The sequence below is a fragment of the Drosophila miranda genome, chromosome XR (assembly GCF_003369915.1).
Source record: "Drosophila miranda strain MSH22 chromosome XR, D.miranda_PacBio2.1, whole genome shotgun sequence".
Lineage (NCBI taxonomy): Eukaryota > Metazoa > Arthropoda > Insecta > Diptera > Drosophilidae > Drosophila > Drosophila miranda.
The window spans coordinates 47,778,625-47,795,383 of NC_046674.1; the positions used below are offsets into that span (position 1 = coordinate 47,778,625).

Below are 16,759 nucleotides of genomic sequence, written 5' to 3' on the forward strand. Positions count from 1 at the left end.
ATTTTTCCTCAATTTGTCTGGCGAAATAGGCTAAATATTTCAAATTGTAATTAACTAACATGCCTGGAAAACGTCGAAGAATGTCTAGCTCTGCACAAATCGACAGCGTAGAGGCTTAAAGATAAGAAGTCGTCATTCACAAAGGCGTTATTAGAGTACCGCATGGACATCTTAGAGTCCTATATTACAAGGGCTTTCCAATTACAATTAGAAATTGAGGATGTCTACCCTGATTTAGCTTCTCAAGCCGAACTTGAGGAATTATGTATCGTGACTAAATCCACGCTTAAGTCGATGGTTTCGCAATTCGAACAAAGGGCAGCCAGTGACTCGGTAATAAACACAACAATTTCTACAAGTAGACATTTGCCACATGTAAAATTGCCAAATTTAGTGGCGGTTATACCGAATATAAAAATTGTATCGGCTTATTTACTAGCTTAGTGGATAGCGACCCCATATTAAGCAATATAATTGAATTGGCAAAAAAGTCTGCAGTTGAAGAGAACTCGAAAGCATATTAGCTTTTAAGCTATTGGAAAGTCCAGCTTATCAACACATTAAGTTGTGCAAACAAGATACACCCATTTGAAATGGTGCCAGATTTTTAAAATCAAGTTCCTTGCATCACACAGAAAAGAATTTTCCAACTTGTTCAGGCCAGCAGCAAATAATTGCCAAGCACTGTGCCAACTCCGTGCGCTCCGGTCCCAACTCGCTCTCGCGCGCTCGGGACATTTACGATCCACGATCCACCCGGCGCTCAAGCCATCATAGAGCATAGATCATAAGGCTTAGTTACGTTTCCACCCACGATTCAAACGGCCGATCTACCGCGCGACCACAGACCCAAATACACACCTACATACCACGAAACATAGCAGTTTTTTCATTTCTCGCGACGGCTGCTAAGAGACTTCTAAGAGGTTCACTGGATCAACGATTTTGATGTTGGAGAATTGATCTTCGATCCGCCCCACTACAAACACAACTGATTCATTAATGGATGGTACTGAGTACTATCCACTAGCTGATCCTATCTTTTATAAGCCACAAAAAGTCGATTTGTTATTAGTTCCAGACTCCTTTTTCGATATTTTAAGTAATAGTCAAGTAAAGCAGGGCAGAGAGGCACTAACCTTACAAAGGAGCTCAACACCCCTGCCCCCTCGAGAGCTTGCTCAAACGTTTTTTGGAGTTGGAAAATGTTCCAAATGCATCTCTTGAAAGTCCTTATACCCCGAAGAAACGATGTGCCAGGTGACAAGAGTATCAACGAAATTACGACGGAGACGACTTCGACAACACTGGACACACCCAGGGCCAGTCCGTCTACTAGTCACTCAGCGCCAGGTGACAACAGGATCAACGAAGCTACGACGGAGACGACTGCGACACCGCTGAACACAGCCAGGGCCAGTCCGTCTACTAGTCACTCAGCGCCAGGTGACAACAGGATCAACGAAGCTACGACGGAGACGACTGCGACACCGCTGGAGACACCCAGGGCCAGTCCGTCTACTATTCACTCAGCGTCAGGGGATAACAGGACCAACGAAGCTTCGGGGGGGGGGGGTGGGGGACTACGACACAGCTGGGCACACTCAGGGACAGTCTGTCTACATCGAAGGACACCCAGAGCATCCCTATCAGGACAACGCACCCAAAACCCGACCACGCCAGACCCAACAACGTACAAGTGACAACGCACCCGAAACTCAACCACGCCAGACCCAGCAACGCCATCAGGACAATGCTTCCAAACCCCGACCGAGACGGACCCAGCGGCGCTTAAAGTATCACAGGATCGACGCAAGTCAAATCAGACATACCCAGCCATGCGGCTAAGCCAGCGCGAACGACCCCGCGGGGAACCAGCATCGCTCTACGCCACGACCCGCTACGCCTGGAAGACGACGTCCCCAAAGGACATGGACGGGTCAAGGTAGACCACCTCGCATCTCACCCCCAAACGGATTATCAACACGCCCCATTAGCCGATGCCGCTGCCGGTCGACAACGCAACCCTTTTCGAAGGCCAGACTCGATCACCGTGAACCTCGCCATCATAACATGTGCCCTGCTCGAAGAATTCTCGCCCCCCATCATCGAAACACCCCTCCCGCCGTGGGCGACCGAGTTCTTGAAGCAAGAATTGGCCAACGAGAAGGCGACACGACTACAGGAAGTATTAAAAAAGGTACAGGAGAACACCCAACGTGCATCCCAAGAACAGAAGAGAACATACGACCTCCGAAGGCGCGAGTGGCGACCCGAACTAGGAGCACTGGTCCTCCTCCGGCAGCATCACCTGTCGAAAGTCACTTACGGCTTCGCTGCAAAGCTGGCCCATAAGTATGACGGGCCGTACAAGGTAACCAAATCCTTGTTTCCCAATATAGTTCGACTACAGGCTCACCAAGGAAAACGAAAGAAACGGCGAAAGTCACCGGCGCAGCAAGAGACGCCGAAAAAGAGTAAAAAAGAGGGGGCCAGGCCTCTCCTGCAGCAAGAACAACGACGCTAGCCGCCCACGCTGACGCTCGATCAGCAGAGCCAGCAGAACGCCGGTTTTGAGCCGGAAAAGGTGCAGAGAAGGAAGAATAAAAGAGTCGATCAGAGAGTGCCAAGCGGAGTGGACGCGTTCGCGGTGAAAAGAAAATCAAGACCGTTTGGCTGCAGAAAAATCGCGAGTGGAACGGGAAAATCACAATTAGTGGAACAAAAGAAAAGTATCCTGCACCGACGCCGTGCCTACGGAGGAGAAGAAGCTGCCGGCAACTATAAGCTTGGGAATTCAGGGGTAAGCGAGTCTCTAGTCGTGCATACGGGCTGCTGAGCGGTGCGATAGGCAGTAAACTAGAAGAATAAAAAGAAGAAAAAAAGGATATAATGAAAACCAGCCTATGTTTTTTTTTTTTTTTATGGACGTTGACATGCAACGACTGCATCTTTCAAGAGGCGATGCAGTTACTGCACCGTCAAGTGGCCCGTGTGACACCAGCAGAAGGCTGTTACGCGCGGATCCCAGGCAAAACGCAGCCCTCCTCCCGCCCAACCGACCGAGGGGCGCCTCCGCATGACGCGCGGTGCATAGCCGAACCAAACGCGAACATGCAAGAAAGATAGCTATTAGACTAACATTCGAGTACTAAACTTACTAAGAAACTAAGCATGCAATCAAAATACAAATACCACTACAGTTACTAATTAATAGAAAGGTGTGTAAGGATTAATAATTTAATAAGAGGAAGAGAATTAGTGTTGGATATAATATGGTAGAGGGAATTATAATCCGAGCATAAGACCCTAAACGGTTCATGCAAGGAATAATTCGATCTACAAAGTGGAAGGAACAACGGTATAAAATTTCTAGTCAGTCTAATAGGAATCGTGAAGTTTATGCGGCTCAACAGATCAGGGCTGTCTATGTCACCCCTGATCAAGTTGTGCATAAATATCACACCAAGCATTTTTCTACGGTTAACTAAGGATGGGAGGTTTACTAATAGTAGTCTACTAGAGTAAGATGGGAGTCTTACACCCGCATCCCAGTTAAGGCCCCGCAGAGCAAAGAGTAAAAAGTTTTTCTGTACTGATTCTATACGGTCCTGGTGTACTTTGTACTGAGGGCACCATACACAGGAGCCGTATTCTAAGATCGGACGAACAAGCGAGGTATAGAGAGTCTTTGTTATAAAGGGGTCGTCAAATTCCTTTGACCACCTCTTTATAAACCCAAGCACGCTCATGGCCTTATTTACCATGGTAGAAATGTGTTCGGAAAACTTTAACTTGGGGTCTAACATAACACCCAGATCATCCACCAGGGTAATTCTCTCAAGAGAACCACCAAATAGGGTGTAAGGAGCCAACAAAGGGCTAGAACGATGAAATGTCATAACTTTGCATTTCGAGGCATTAAGGTGTAACAAGTTTGCACAACACCATGACTGAAAGTTATTGAGATCGGATTGCAAGCGAGAATGAAATGAAATGTCCTTGTACTGGACACAGAGTTTAACATCATCCGCATACATAAGTACTCGAGAGTATGTTAATACTGAAGGTAAGTCATTAATAAAGAGTGTGAAGAGTAAGGGGCCTAGATGGCTGCCTTGTGGTACTCCCGAAGAAACCTTTACTGGGAAAGAGAGGGAGTTTTTGAAGAGGACTCTTTGAGACCTAGAACAAAGATAGCTAGAAATCCATCTCAGGAGGTTGGGCGGAAACCCTAAAAGGTCAAGTTTATGCGCTAAAAGGGAATGGTTTACAGAGTCGAATGCTTTACTAAAGTCGGTGTAAATAACATCCGTCTGTAAGTTACCTTGAAAGCCTTTAATAATGAAAGAGGTAAACTCTAACAAGTTCGTGGTGGTTGATCGCCGCCTTATAAATCCATGCTGAGTTGGAGATATAAGTGACTTGCAGAGATGTTGCAAGTGCGGAGTTAAAACCCTCTCAAACATTTTAGGAATAGCGGATAACTTTGCTATACCTCTATAATTTTTTGCATCAGACTTGCTACCTTTTTTATGGAGAGGAATTATAAACGATTCCTTCCAGATCGGGGAGAAGCAAGAAGAATCAATGGATAGGGTGAATAGTTTAAGCAAAGGTCCACACAGAGCCTCGGCGCAGTACCTGAGTACACAACCTGGAACCCCGTCTGGACCCGGTGAAAACACCGGCTTAACTAGTCGAAGATCATGAAGTAGGGAACATTCATTTAACAAGGGACTGAAAATGCCGTTCGACCTCGGTAAACCGTATGGGTACGGATGACCAGAGTAGCTTTCCTCAGAATAGGTGGTTTGGAAAAATTGGGCAAAAAGATCGGCAATTGCCTGATCATTATTTGCCGACGTATTACAAAATGATAGTGAGAATGGGTGTGCGGACGTTCTACGCTTACTGTTTACAAAGAAGTAAAACTGTTTAGGGTCCTGAGAAAAACGTATCCTGCATCGAGATAGGTAGTTCTTATAGCATTGAGCATTAAGAACTGAAAAGTTTGACCGAGCTATTACATAGCGAGAGTGAGAAGTAGGAGAACCCACTTCATGAAATTTTTTATAATGTCTTGATTATAAGTATTTTAGACTGGATAACTCTTTGGTAAACCAAGGGGGTTTTCCAGATCTAGTCGGACAAGTAAGCGGGACACAAGAATAGGTTTTATTTAATATATTTGATGATTATCTAATATCGGCGATTAGTTATGTGTGAATAGCGGGGGTTGATTTACGGCGGTGCAGCGATATGCGGGCGGTTGGTTATGATTCTATTTTCCTACTATGTAACTTCCACTCCACAAAAGAAGTCGAGCCAAAATGGAATTGAAAGATCAGGCGATGCGACGGTTCAATGCAAAACGGTACACATCGTTGTATGCGTGTGCAGCTGCGGGCTTTAGCTATACGTGTGAGAACATTACAGCTATGTTTTGGACACGAGCAATAACAACACAGCTATGCGCGTAAAAATAGTTACTAAAGCGGTGCAATGCAATCATGAGCGTATAAATAAGGCAGCTGTAATATACATGAACATTAAACTAAAAACTACGAGGCTCATTTCTCAACAACGTCTGTAGCGTCCATCTCCTGGTTTCCGCAAGCTGTCCCATCTACTCCGATCCCACCAGTAAATAGACGCTCCGGACCTCCGGATATTTCCACCGATACTAGGCCTGTGGTGCCTAAATAACTGGGGGGGATCCCACCATAACGGGTTTGCCGGGGTCGAACGGCATTTTCAGTCCCTTGTGAAATGAACGTTCTCAACTTCATGATCTTCGACTAATTAATCCGGTGTTTTCACCGGGTCCAGACGGGGTTCCAGGTTGTGTACTCAGGTACTGCGCTGAGGCTCTGTGTGGACCCTTGCTTAAACTATTCGCCCTGTCCATTGATTCCTATTGCTTCCCCCCGATCTGGAAGGAATCGTTTATAATTCCTCTCTATAAAAAAGGTAGTCTGATGAAAATAAATATGGAGATATATCCAAATTATCGGCTATTCCATATCTACTGACTCCCTCTCTTCACCAGTCAAGATTACTTCTGGAGTACCACAGGGCAGCCATCTTGGCCCCTTACTTCTTCCACTCTTTATTAATTACCTGCCTTCAGTATTAACATACTCTCGAGAATGCTGATGATGTTAAGGTGTGTCCAGTATAAGAAAATTTCATTTCATTCTCGCTTACAATCCGATCTTAATAACTTTCAGTAATGGTGTTGTGCAAACTTGTTACACCTTAATGCCTCGAAATGCAAAGTAATGACATTTCATCGTTATAGCCCCTTGTTGTTCCCATATACACTATGTGGTAGTTCTCTTGAGAGAATTACCCTGGTGGGTGGTCTGTTATATAACAAGACGCCAAGCTAAAGTTTTCTGAACACGTTTCAACCATGGTAAATAAGGTCATGGGCGTGCTTGGGTTTATAAAGATGTGGTCAAAGGAATTTGACGACCCCTTTTAAACAAAGACTCTCTATATCTCGCTAGCTCGTCCGATCTTGGAATACGGCTCCTGTGTATGGTGCCCTCAGTACAAATTACACCAGGACCGTATAGAATCAGTCCAGAAAAGCTTTTTCTCCTTTCTCTACGGGTCCTCAACTGAGATGCGGGTGTGAGAATTCCATCTTACTCTAGTAGATTGCTATTAGTAAACCTCCCATGCTTAATTGACCGTAGAATAATGCTTATTGTGATTTTTATGCAAAACTTGCTCAAGTCGTCGATACCGTGATCTGTTGAGTCGCATAAACTTCACGATTCACGAAAGACCTACCTACATAGGTAGGTCAGTTACAAATAAGCGGGCATCCCTAGGGAGAGTACCGAAAATAAGCAGCCCCGGACAGCCAGTGGGCGTTGGTGAAGTAGCAACACTGACAACGCACTGCCGCCTCGTATAAGTAGCTCATACACTCCTCTATTCCTACACGCTACCTACCCACATCGCAACCCCCACACTCACCTCCCACCGGGACGGACTAAGTGTGTTATTCGACCCGTGCCGAGAGTCAGCCTGGCTGGGGGCCCGGTATATAAAACTAGCCCAGTCATTAACGGAGAGCTCGGGGACTTGGCAGCCCCCTGTTCTAAGTATGCCTTATGCGGGCAACGTGGATCTCTTCCCGGACGGACCTTACCCCTTCTCTTCAGTTCGTGGGAAAGAATAGAATAAACAAATAAAAAACAAAAATGAGTCTGGCAGTCCCCAAATCCCAAACATATAAAGGCAGCGACCAAAAGGCCTGTCCCAGCCCGCAACACAGCAGAGAAACCCTGCGCGGCGAAAGACGCTAGGGAGAACCATCCCGGATTCGGGGTGGGTGGTAAAACGACTCCCAAGACCGATCCTTTGGTTGAGTTGCTATGCAATCCTGTGTCTGCTCTGCCTGCTGGTAAAGTGGCGGGGGACGACTTGCCATCGACTAGCGTCCAAGGCAAAACAGTTACATACGCCGAAAGGAGAAGTGCTGGTAACATACTCCGTCGGCAGAGCACAAGCCAGATGTCCAGCCCAACGGTCATGTGGCTCAAAAAGGTGGAGTGGGCTTCGAAGGTGTTGCCGAACTTTCGCACAGAAGCGCCGAAGAAGGGAGCCCCTCAGCCAAAGTGGCAACGCTCGCAGGGACCTCCTGGGAAAACACCAAATCGCTTCAGAGTACTGCCAAACACATCGTTCGCGCAGATCGTCAGAGAGAGAACGCTAGTTGGCATCCTGGATAAAGGCAGCGCAGACTCAAGAACTAGGAACCAGTGAAAGTGGGTGGAAGCGGCACTAGCCGACCGCTGCTTTGAGCTTTTGGAAAAGCAGCACGGTCCCCCCAGTCTGCAAGGACATGGGTTGGTGCCAGGGCTGCAACAAAATTATAGCCTGCGAAAACGAACGCTCCGTACAGCTGTACATGACCTGTCTACAAGTCGGATGCAGCGGCCAGGGCGCGTCCTGTCGACAAGCCAGTCGAGCAGGACGCTGCCTTAGAAATCGAAGCACCCGGCGACGATACGGAGATAGACCTGGAAAACTACTCCACCGACAGCACGCTGAGACGTGAATTTCAGGCGATATGTCGCGACGAGGAAGTCGAAGACGACCTAGACGCCCACATTACATTGGTGGGGATCTCAAAGGATGTCCTTAAGGCTCCTTCAGATCAATTTCCACTACTGTACAGCAGCATCCGCTGCTCTTATATTCTGCTTTGAAGAGAGTTGAGCGGACGTAGTCCTAGTCCAGGAACCTTGGATTGTGGGAGACAAGGTTTTTGGACTGAGGACGAAGGAGTACAAGATGATTGTAGCTCAAAATAAAAGTAAAACCCGCTCCAGTATTCTGGCTAGAAAGCAACTAAATATCTTTCTGCTCCATAATTATAGCACGGCAGCATGCCCCTCTAGCAAACCTAAGGGGAAAAAGAAAACCCCCTGGTGGTCAAAACAAATAGAAATCCTACATAAAAGCTGCAAGACTCTCTTCCACAGAGCCAAAAGCGCGAAAGAGGAGAACCACTGGGCAGACTACAAAATCAATCTGGCACTATATAAAAAGGAAACAATTTTTCTCGGAAATAGACGAAACGTCAGAGGCCGCAAGGCTACGAAAGATCCTCTCGAAAACTAACCCCTCGGAAGCGTATCTTAAAAGGAATGATGGTACGTGGACCAACTGCAGTGAGGAGTCCCTACACATTCAACTCGACACGCTTTTGCCCTGGTGTACAACCATCGAGAGGGATCGGTAACCTCGATGAATCACATCCTCACAAAACGGAACATAAGCCGGCCAATAAACAGCCTCAAACCGTTTAAATCGCCAGACCCGGACCGGCTAAGGTATCTTCAGGATGATGCTGGCTGTGTGTGCAATCCCGCGAGCTTGGCTTAAGGCAAAGATAGTCTTCATCCACAAAGCAGGGAAAGCCTCACATTTAACTGCAAAAGACTACAGACCAATCAGCCTATCGACGTTCTTCCTCAAAACCTTTGAGAGACTTGTCGGGCTGCAACTGAAGAGAACCATAAGTCCTCAGGTGCACTCAAGTGCACAGCATGGCTATCTATGCATCACAAAGAGTACTCGCTAACAGCTTTCCTCGATATTGAGGGAGCCTTCAACAACGTTATACCGGGGCCATTACAGAAGCCCTGACTGACCTGGGGGTGCACCGTCACTTGGTGATGCTCATTGATCAATCGCTCATATCAGGACAGTGACATCATCGATGAGACCGTCCGCCCAGTCAAGGCATGTCAACAGAGGCACCCCGAAAGGTGGTGTCCTATCTCCTCTTCAGTGGAACATAGCAGTCAACAAAATTCTATGCGACCTGGAAGGGGGATCTGCAAAGTCATGGCTTACGCGGACGACGTTGCAATTATCTTATCGGGAAAATACCCCCAAACACTCTGCGACTTAATGACCGCAAAGCTGTCCTTTAGCGACAGTACCAGTAACTTAGGGTTGATAATTATCAACTATAATTGACAAGAAGCTTGATTGGAACCTAAATATCAAAGATAGACTGAAGAAGGCAACGACTTCACATGTAAGAAAGCCATTGGGCTAATGAACCCAAGTATTGTCAAATGGATATATCTAGCAAAAGTTAGACCAATATTACTGTATGGAGTAACGGTGTGGTGGCTGGCCCTATCAAAAAAGACGATCACCAAACAACTTGGCAAAGTTCAGCGAACCGCCGCCCTATGTATCAATAGGTGCCACAGCGCATAGGCCACTCGGCCATTCTAGACAAGAGCAACATCGTTACCGCTAAAATGGACTACCAAGTTCCAAGATACAATTATCCCTTACAGAGACGAATGGCTCGAGGGACTTCCAGGCTTAGATGGGGCCATAAGCATATTCACGGATGGATCGAAGCTGTACGACAGAGTCGGAGGAGGAATCTACTATGAACAGCTAAACATAAGGCTCCCAATTAAGCTACCAAATCACTGTAGCGTCTCCAAGGCGGAAGTTATAGCGATCAGGGAGGCTCTGAACTGCCTTCAAGCGCGGCAACCCAGCTATACATTTATAGCGACATAGCCAAGATGCGATCAAATCACCAAATGCGATTTCCTCGACAACGGCCACCTCTTCACGAGATGGCTCAGCAATTTGCTATTAGCCTGATATGGGTCCCGCATTTTCAATTTTGAAAACGTTTGTACTTGATTTTGGGACAGCTTTATACTCACTTTCCGTCAGTGGTTCTTACTAATTTTTCCATTTTCTCCTTTGAGTGCGTCCGTAAGGGGCCTGGCGATCTTGGCGTATTCTTTTATGAAACAACGATAGTAACTTGCAACGCCTTGAAATGATCTAAGGTCGAAAAGTGTGGTTGGGGTTGAGAAGTTTGATATTGCTTGCACCTTTTCGGGTGAAGTTGTTATCCGCCTCTGGATACAATGATTCCCAAGTATTCTACGGTTTTTCTTTTAACTTGAGTTTTTCCTGGGATATCCTCAAGGCTCATGAAGACTTATAATATCGACTGGGTCGATATCCATAAAATGATCTTCTTTCGTTGTCTCTCTGAGGTCATCGTCGATAGCCCTCTGGAAAATACAAGAGGAGCTTTTTAGCCTAAACGGAAGTCTACAAAACTCAGACTTCCCGTTGTTCCTTTCCCCTTTCCTTTTCTGCTTTGGACCGAACAATACGGAATTTTCGAGATTGTAGTTGAAACTGCAGAAATAACTCAACATGCCACGAGAAATAAAAGAAGTTAAAGATTTTCTTAATAATGCACGTAGTTCAGATGCGCGTGCTGTTAAAATCAAGAAGAATCCTACGAATACTAAATTCAAGATCCGCTGCTCGCGCTTTTTGTACACGCTAGTGGTACAGGATAAGAAAAAAGCGGACAAAATTAAGCAATCTTTGCGCTCAGGATTGCAAGTCAAGGAGGTCAAGTAGTGCTTTGTTCGTATCCGAATCATCACGAGCAGTTCATAAATTCGATTTGTCTGGATTCAAATGTTGTGAAATATTGGGCCTTACCCATATTCGACACGATAGCCGAAATTATGGGGATGGGATATTTACCATCAATCGTAATTTGAGTCAGTTTCCTGAAATCAATAACCAGCATTTACTTCTTGATACCGTTCTTTTCTGTACTCTTTCTATCAACGACCCATGTCGGGTTATTGTAGGGGGACTTTGAGGGTCGGATAGTGCCATTCGCCAGAATCGGAAATGCCCATGGGATGTGGGTATAGCATTACGTACACCGGTTCCCCGTTTGTACGTATAGTTGCTATAGTATTAATCTTGTACGGCAGAGCCTTATCTGGGTCTGCGAATGCTTTTATTCTATTTTCGATCATATTGTTAAATGATGCCCTGACGGCCACTTGGACATCCGTGTCGTCGAAGTGAATGTAATTAATGTTTATTTATTATTCGCCAACGGAATCAAAAAAATAAAAAATCCTTAACTGGCTAGGCTAACTTATTTCTATCTTAACAAATAACAAAAAATAACATTAACAAATTAATTATGTAACAGGAAGAAATCCACAAGCAACCGTCTGACGGCTCCCTTCCCCTGGCAAAAGTCAAAACGCATCCCAGCTGGCAGCGCATTGTGCTGTCGAAGCGCCCTACAAATGGGCTCATTAAAGCCATAATTGGTCCGGTGGAGATCAACTGCAAAGGGTTCATGGGTCCTGAGGCTCCTGGCGGGCGTAGTGAAGCTAATCCTACTAAGTAGGTCAAGGCAATCAATATTACCCACTAAAAGGTCATAAATAAAGATTTGAGGCGACATCTGCACTCATAGGACGGCATCGGAATGGAAAATGGCAGATGCTGGAGTGCAAATTTCAGAAACTTTCTTTGCAGTCTCTCGATGCGCGAAATTTGAACGACCCCGGTGGGATTCCAGACCATGGAAGCGTACTCAAGGCGCGAGCGCACAAGGAATGTGTAGTGGGGCCTGTCCAACCAAAAATATCGGATAACCGTCCCACGGTTTCGCCTTCCCTTAGACATGCACCTTGCACCTTTTGGGCAGTTACGCGCAAGAAAAAAAAATGACATAAGTTAACAGCGGCTACTGTCAAGGTGTGGTGAGAAAAGGGGAATGAGAGAACCAAGGGCTCAAGCGGAAGGAGAGTGGCTTGGGCATGTTCTTTCCAATTTTACTCGCGATCCCAGACAGACGTCTGAGGAAAATACTCAAGTAGTGCAGTGAAAGGAAAAATTCTAACCTTGACCGTAATTACCGCGTGTCCCTCGTGGCTAAGATCTAGTCAAAAGATCAGCCGACCATTCCTACGTTTATTAAGCGAAGGCCGAACCCATCGGGTGAGTGAAAATTGTACCCCAACTGCCGGCCAACAGAAAATTAAAGTTCGTTTTTTTCTTAAAAACCTAACCATAGGTTTGGCCGTACGTAATACCGTACGAAACGCCGGTCGTAGTGCCGTAAGCCGTACCGCCTACAGTCTCGTCACCTTGCCACACATATAAGTACCCATCGTACCGATCGACTACAGTATGTGTTAGCCGTCTTCGGCCCCAAATCTTCTTTCGGCGTGGCGTCTGCATACATGTGAGCATCACTGTATTTACCGCAGGGTGTACCGGCGTGGGTCCACACACATACAAGCCTTGCTCGGCCTACACCAGTGAAAAACGGTCGATGGGCTTATATCTACGCGTGCAGTGACATACATATGTACATATGTGTGAAATTGACTATTCCCTCTTCAGTGACTTTCGTCATTGCTAAGTCGCTTACGCCGCCTGCATACGAACAGTAACGCTAAAGGAGAAGACAATTACCGGTGCCGTAATACTGTTTGCGTTGCTGATGAGGTCATTCGGTGTCTCGATCATGATGGCTATGCCCATGCATTTCTTCATATTAGAATAATACTTTGGAACCCCACTATTGTACTGACCCTAGGATTAACATTAAAAGTTAAATTCGTGTGACTCGGTTTGTTTGGCCTATCATAAAGCAATGTGCAGCTAGAAGGAAAGGAACTAAAACTATTACTCGCGCGTATCGCCTATCTACTCTGACACACTGATATTTACAAGTTTTCAGCCACCCTCATCGACCACATGGAAGCGCTTTCATTGTTGGATTTGATCGTAATGTGAGTGATAACCTGTGAACGTCTGCTATATGTGAATTCAAAATTTTACGCAAGTCGAAGCAACCTTAAAGATTCCATGCCTCGACCGTAAACTTCCCAGCCGTACTGTAACGCTGACCAATCCAATTGTTCACGTGTTTGCTTTGTTCTGCTCTTTCGCAAGCAATGTAACTTTCTGCAATTCCGAATCTATCGACAACCGAACTTATGATTGGGATTACCCCACAAGCAATTGCTGTGCACTTTAAAGATGCATTCATCCGTCCCTTGTTTTTGCATTTAAACTGAAAACCATTCGAATATATTTCTAAGTAAAGTATTGTGTAAAGTAATTGCCATTATTCCTGAATATACTCTTTATAATTAGTTGACCCTAGTCTAATAAGATCTTTAATCATGATATTCTTATATATATATAATTAATCTTATTACTTCAGTAGCCTTTATACATATATATCTACCCTCTTAGCAGCCATGAGAGCTTGTAGGAAAGTTTAATGAATAAACTGTTTGTAATGAATTCCCGTTAATTGTTGCCGTTATTAAGGATCATGTAGCGCCGAGATGACGTAACCTAGCAGAAGTAGAGCGTTTATTTTAGGGATCGTTACCCATTACTCAGCCTATTTGGACCGGTGCGATCTAGGAAGGGTGGGCATACCGAGTTACAATGACACCGCAAGCAACTCCCGCTCGAATTAGTTCCGCTGACTCATCTCCCTACACTGTCATTTCTCTGTAAATTTCTTCCGTCTGAACCTTGAACCGCACGCGAAACTTATTTTTATTGTCTTTGCTCCTAATGCTCGAGCTCGTGACGCGATCTCTCCCTACCCCACCCCCACTCTACCCGACTAACCATGAGACCGGCAGCAACGCGTGCATGGATCTCGATCATACCCTCCATCTGCTCGTCTACCGTTTCAGATCCTAGCCTCCTGCTTCGTTATCTGTTACAAATGCGTACAGACTTAGCGCCGTATCTGGGTCCCTGAATTGGGATGAATTGCGCTTAACAAAGCCGATCATTGCATAGGCTTTTGGCAATATTAAATTCATATGCCCTGCAGTTGCGAAGCAGGAAGGCAGAAATGCCATCACAGTCGGGTTTATTAGAATAATCAAAATCATTCATTGCCTCCAAAATGTCCACCTCCGATACATCAAGTGTGCCAATTTTCACCACCGCGGGGATAGCGCTTAAGACATCGAAACTATGCCAAGCTACCCAGGTTCATATCTGAAGGAAGAGAGCTCGTCGACCTTTTGGAATTTATAAAATCCCAAGTCGTTTGGGATTGATCTTAAGTCCCCTTTCAACATCGGCAATATACTGGTTATACAAAAATTTGCTTAAAAAAGCAAACTCCTTCTTATGCTTCACATACCTCTCCCAGTCCACTGGGTCCCGGGTCTTACCAAATCGTTTAAAATACTTTTTACGAAGATTCTTATATTTCACAAGACCCTTCGTATACCACGGTAGCCTATAGGAGCCATGCCCCCGTCTAGAAGTATTATTACCAATAATACGACGGACCGTATGCAGGAAAACACTATAAAAAGTGTCAGTGCTAGGATGCGAGAGAACCCAGAAGAGAAGCCCAGTCAACGCTTAACATACTATCCCTAATAGCATTCAGGCTTACACTAGAAAAGAAGCATTCATAATATGGTTCCGCCCAGGGCGAATAAAAATGTAAATTGACTAAGAATTCCAACGGCATATGATGCATGTCACATTCCGCGATGGGGAGTTCGCAACATGTAACATGTCAATCTACATCCGAACTAACAAAAATTAAGTCTAGAATCTTATTTAGCCTATTAAAAACATTATTTACTTGGGTTAAGCCCATACTAAAACAGTCATCTAGGAAAAGAATCTCGTTCGGCAAATGTACATTACTAGGTATCATAGCCGACGATTGCGGATCGCCGGACCATATCAACGAACCCAAAATTAAGTCGCCAACAACGCAGAGCTGCTGACGGTCTCGCAGATTACTATAAATGTTAGCAATGTTCTGTGTGTGCGCCTTGTATATTTCATAGCTGCTATTCGGTGGAATGTAGGATGCGCTAATAAATAGCGTCTCCAACTGGCCAGCCACCGCCACACCAATCTGATCCAGAACAGAGTCTCCATCCAGGAGACAAATCCGATCACAGCGTAGGGTGCGTCTGACGGCCATAATGACCCTACCTCCTCTGCAGCACTTCGTTTTGGCACAATCTCTGTCCTTACGAAACACCTGGAAAAAGCTAGGATCGAAGTATTCTTTGTCGAAAAAGTTAGAATTGAGCCATGTTTCAACCAAAATGACAATGTCGAAGTCACACGTAGAGGTAGCCACGATGACAGCCTTGGTGCGCATGCCCGCTATATTTTGGAAAAAAATTCGTATAGACTTGGCACCATCCATCGGCACGGTCTCAGAAAGTGGCGGTGCCGTCCTGTTAGCGGCCACGGAAGATGGGTCCAGACGAGGGTCAGCCATATCCAACTGAGTCAGAGGAGCGAAGCCCATGCCTAGAGTCTGCCTAAGCTTTGAAGTTCGAATCAGTAGCACACCATCCCTGTCCAGAAAAGAGGGCAGGGAAGCAGCCGGGAGAGCCAATCTCTGTGACGATGCTGAAGAGAGTGTTGAAGAGAGTGTTCCACATAAGAGCGCACGACGGGCTGCTGACTGTTCCCAAATGTCGAGAGCAGCGACGGCGCAAGCATAGCATACGAAGCAATGCATTTGCGTTTGTTGTAATGATGACTTTAGAAGCGCATGTAGTCGGGAGAGAGCGCTAGCAAGAGCATCGTCATCTGATCCAGCAGCAGCCGAGCGAATATCGCACAAAGCGCAGATCGAAAGTCAATGTTTTGTTGTTGTGTCGAAGAGGATTGCCAAAAATGAAACAACGGGCTGTTGCTCATAGCAAAAAGGTGAAAAAGTGCAAGTAGAATATGTTGCGGAGAAGCGGCGATAATAAAACCAGAGACGCCGCTAACTGGGGGTTTTTGAAGTGGATGGAACTGGAGCTTTCTGAGTCGGCGTGGACGTCCGCAATGGCACAGCTGCACACAGATTAACTGCCGTCAAATCAGCTTCCGGCCTCTGTCTATGCACAAAGCGGAAAACCCTTACCGATACTGGTCAGAATCTATCATCAAAGACCACGGGGAATATAGGTTCAGGGACCCCAAGTTTGAAATTTACGAACTTCAACGCAGATAAATCAGCATCTCGCTTGACCAATTTCACGAAAGAAATTTCCGCCTCCGGCACCTTGAGCTTATCAGCAACGAAGTTCACCACCGCCTCTGGACCCGATGCGGTAGAAAATTTACCAATATGCAGGTATTTGCTGCTCTGCATCACACTCAGCTGTTCGCAGCTCGGAGCAACACCAACAAGACGATTGGCATGCTTCTTCCGATTCTTCCTCTCCCTCCTTCTGACTGTGACGAAGCCCTCCAGATCGGGTAGGGGAGCAGCAGCTGATCCCAAGTCAATGACCTCAGTCGAGGTGGCGGCCACTAACCGTGGAGACATTAAGTCGGTCGCCGGCTTTGGCCTATTGGAATCTTTTCTTGGAGCAATCGGCTTCACACGCTCATG

At 45.9% G+C, this 16,759-nt stretch overlaps 1 protein-coding gene across 1 annotated transcript; it reads left to right on the forward strand.

Annotated features, from left to right (window-relative positions):
• The first annotated feature begins 10,670 nt into the window (after positions 1-10,670).
• On the forward strand, positions 10,671-10,965 carry LOC117186155 (60S ribosomal protein L38-like). The gene has a single exon (XM_033386359.1). The coding sequence runs from the start codon at positions 10,738-10,740 to the stop codon at positions 10,948-10,950; it is 213 nt and encodes a 70-aa protein (XP_033242250.1). The 5' UTR covers positions 10,671-10,737; the 3' UTR covers positions 10,951-10,965.
• Positions 10,966-16,759: the final 5,794 nt, after the last annotated feature.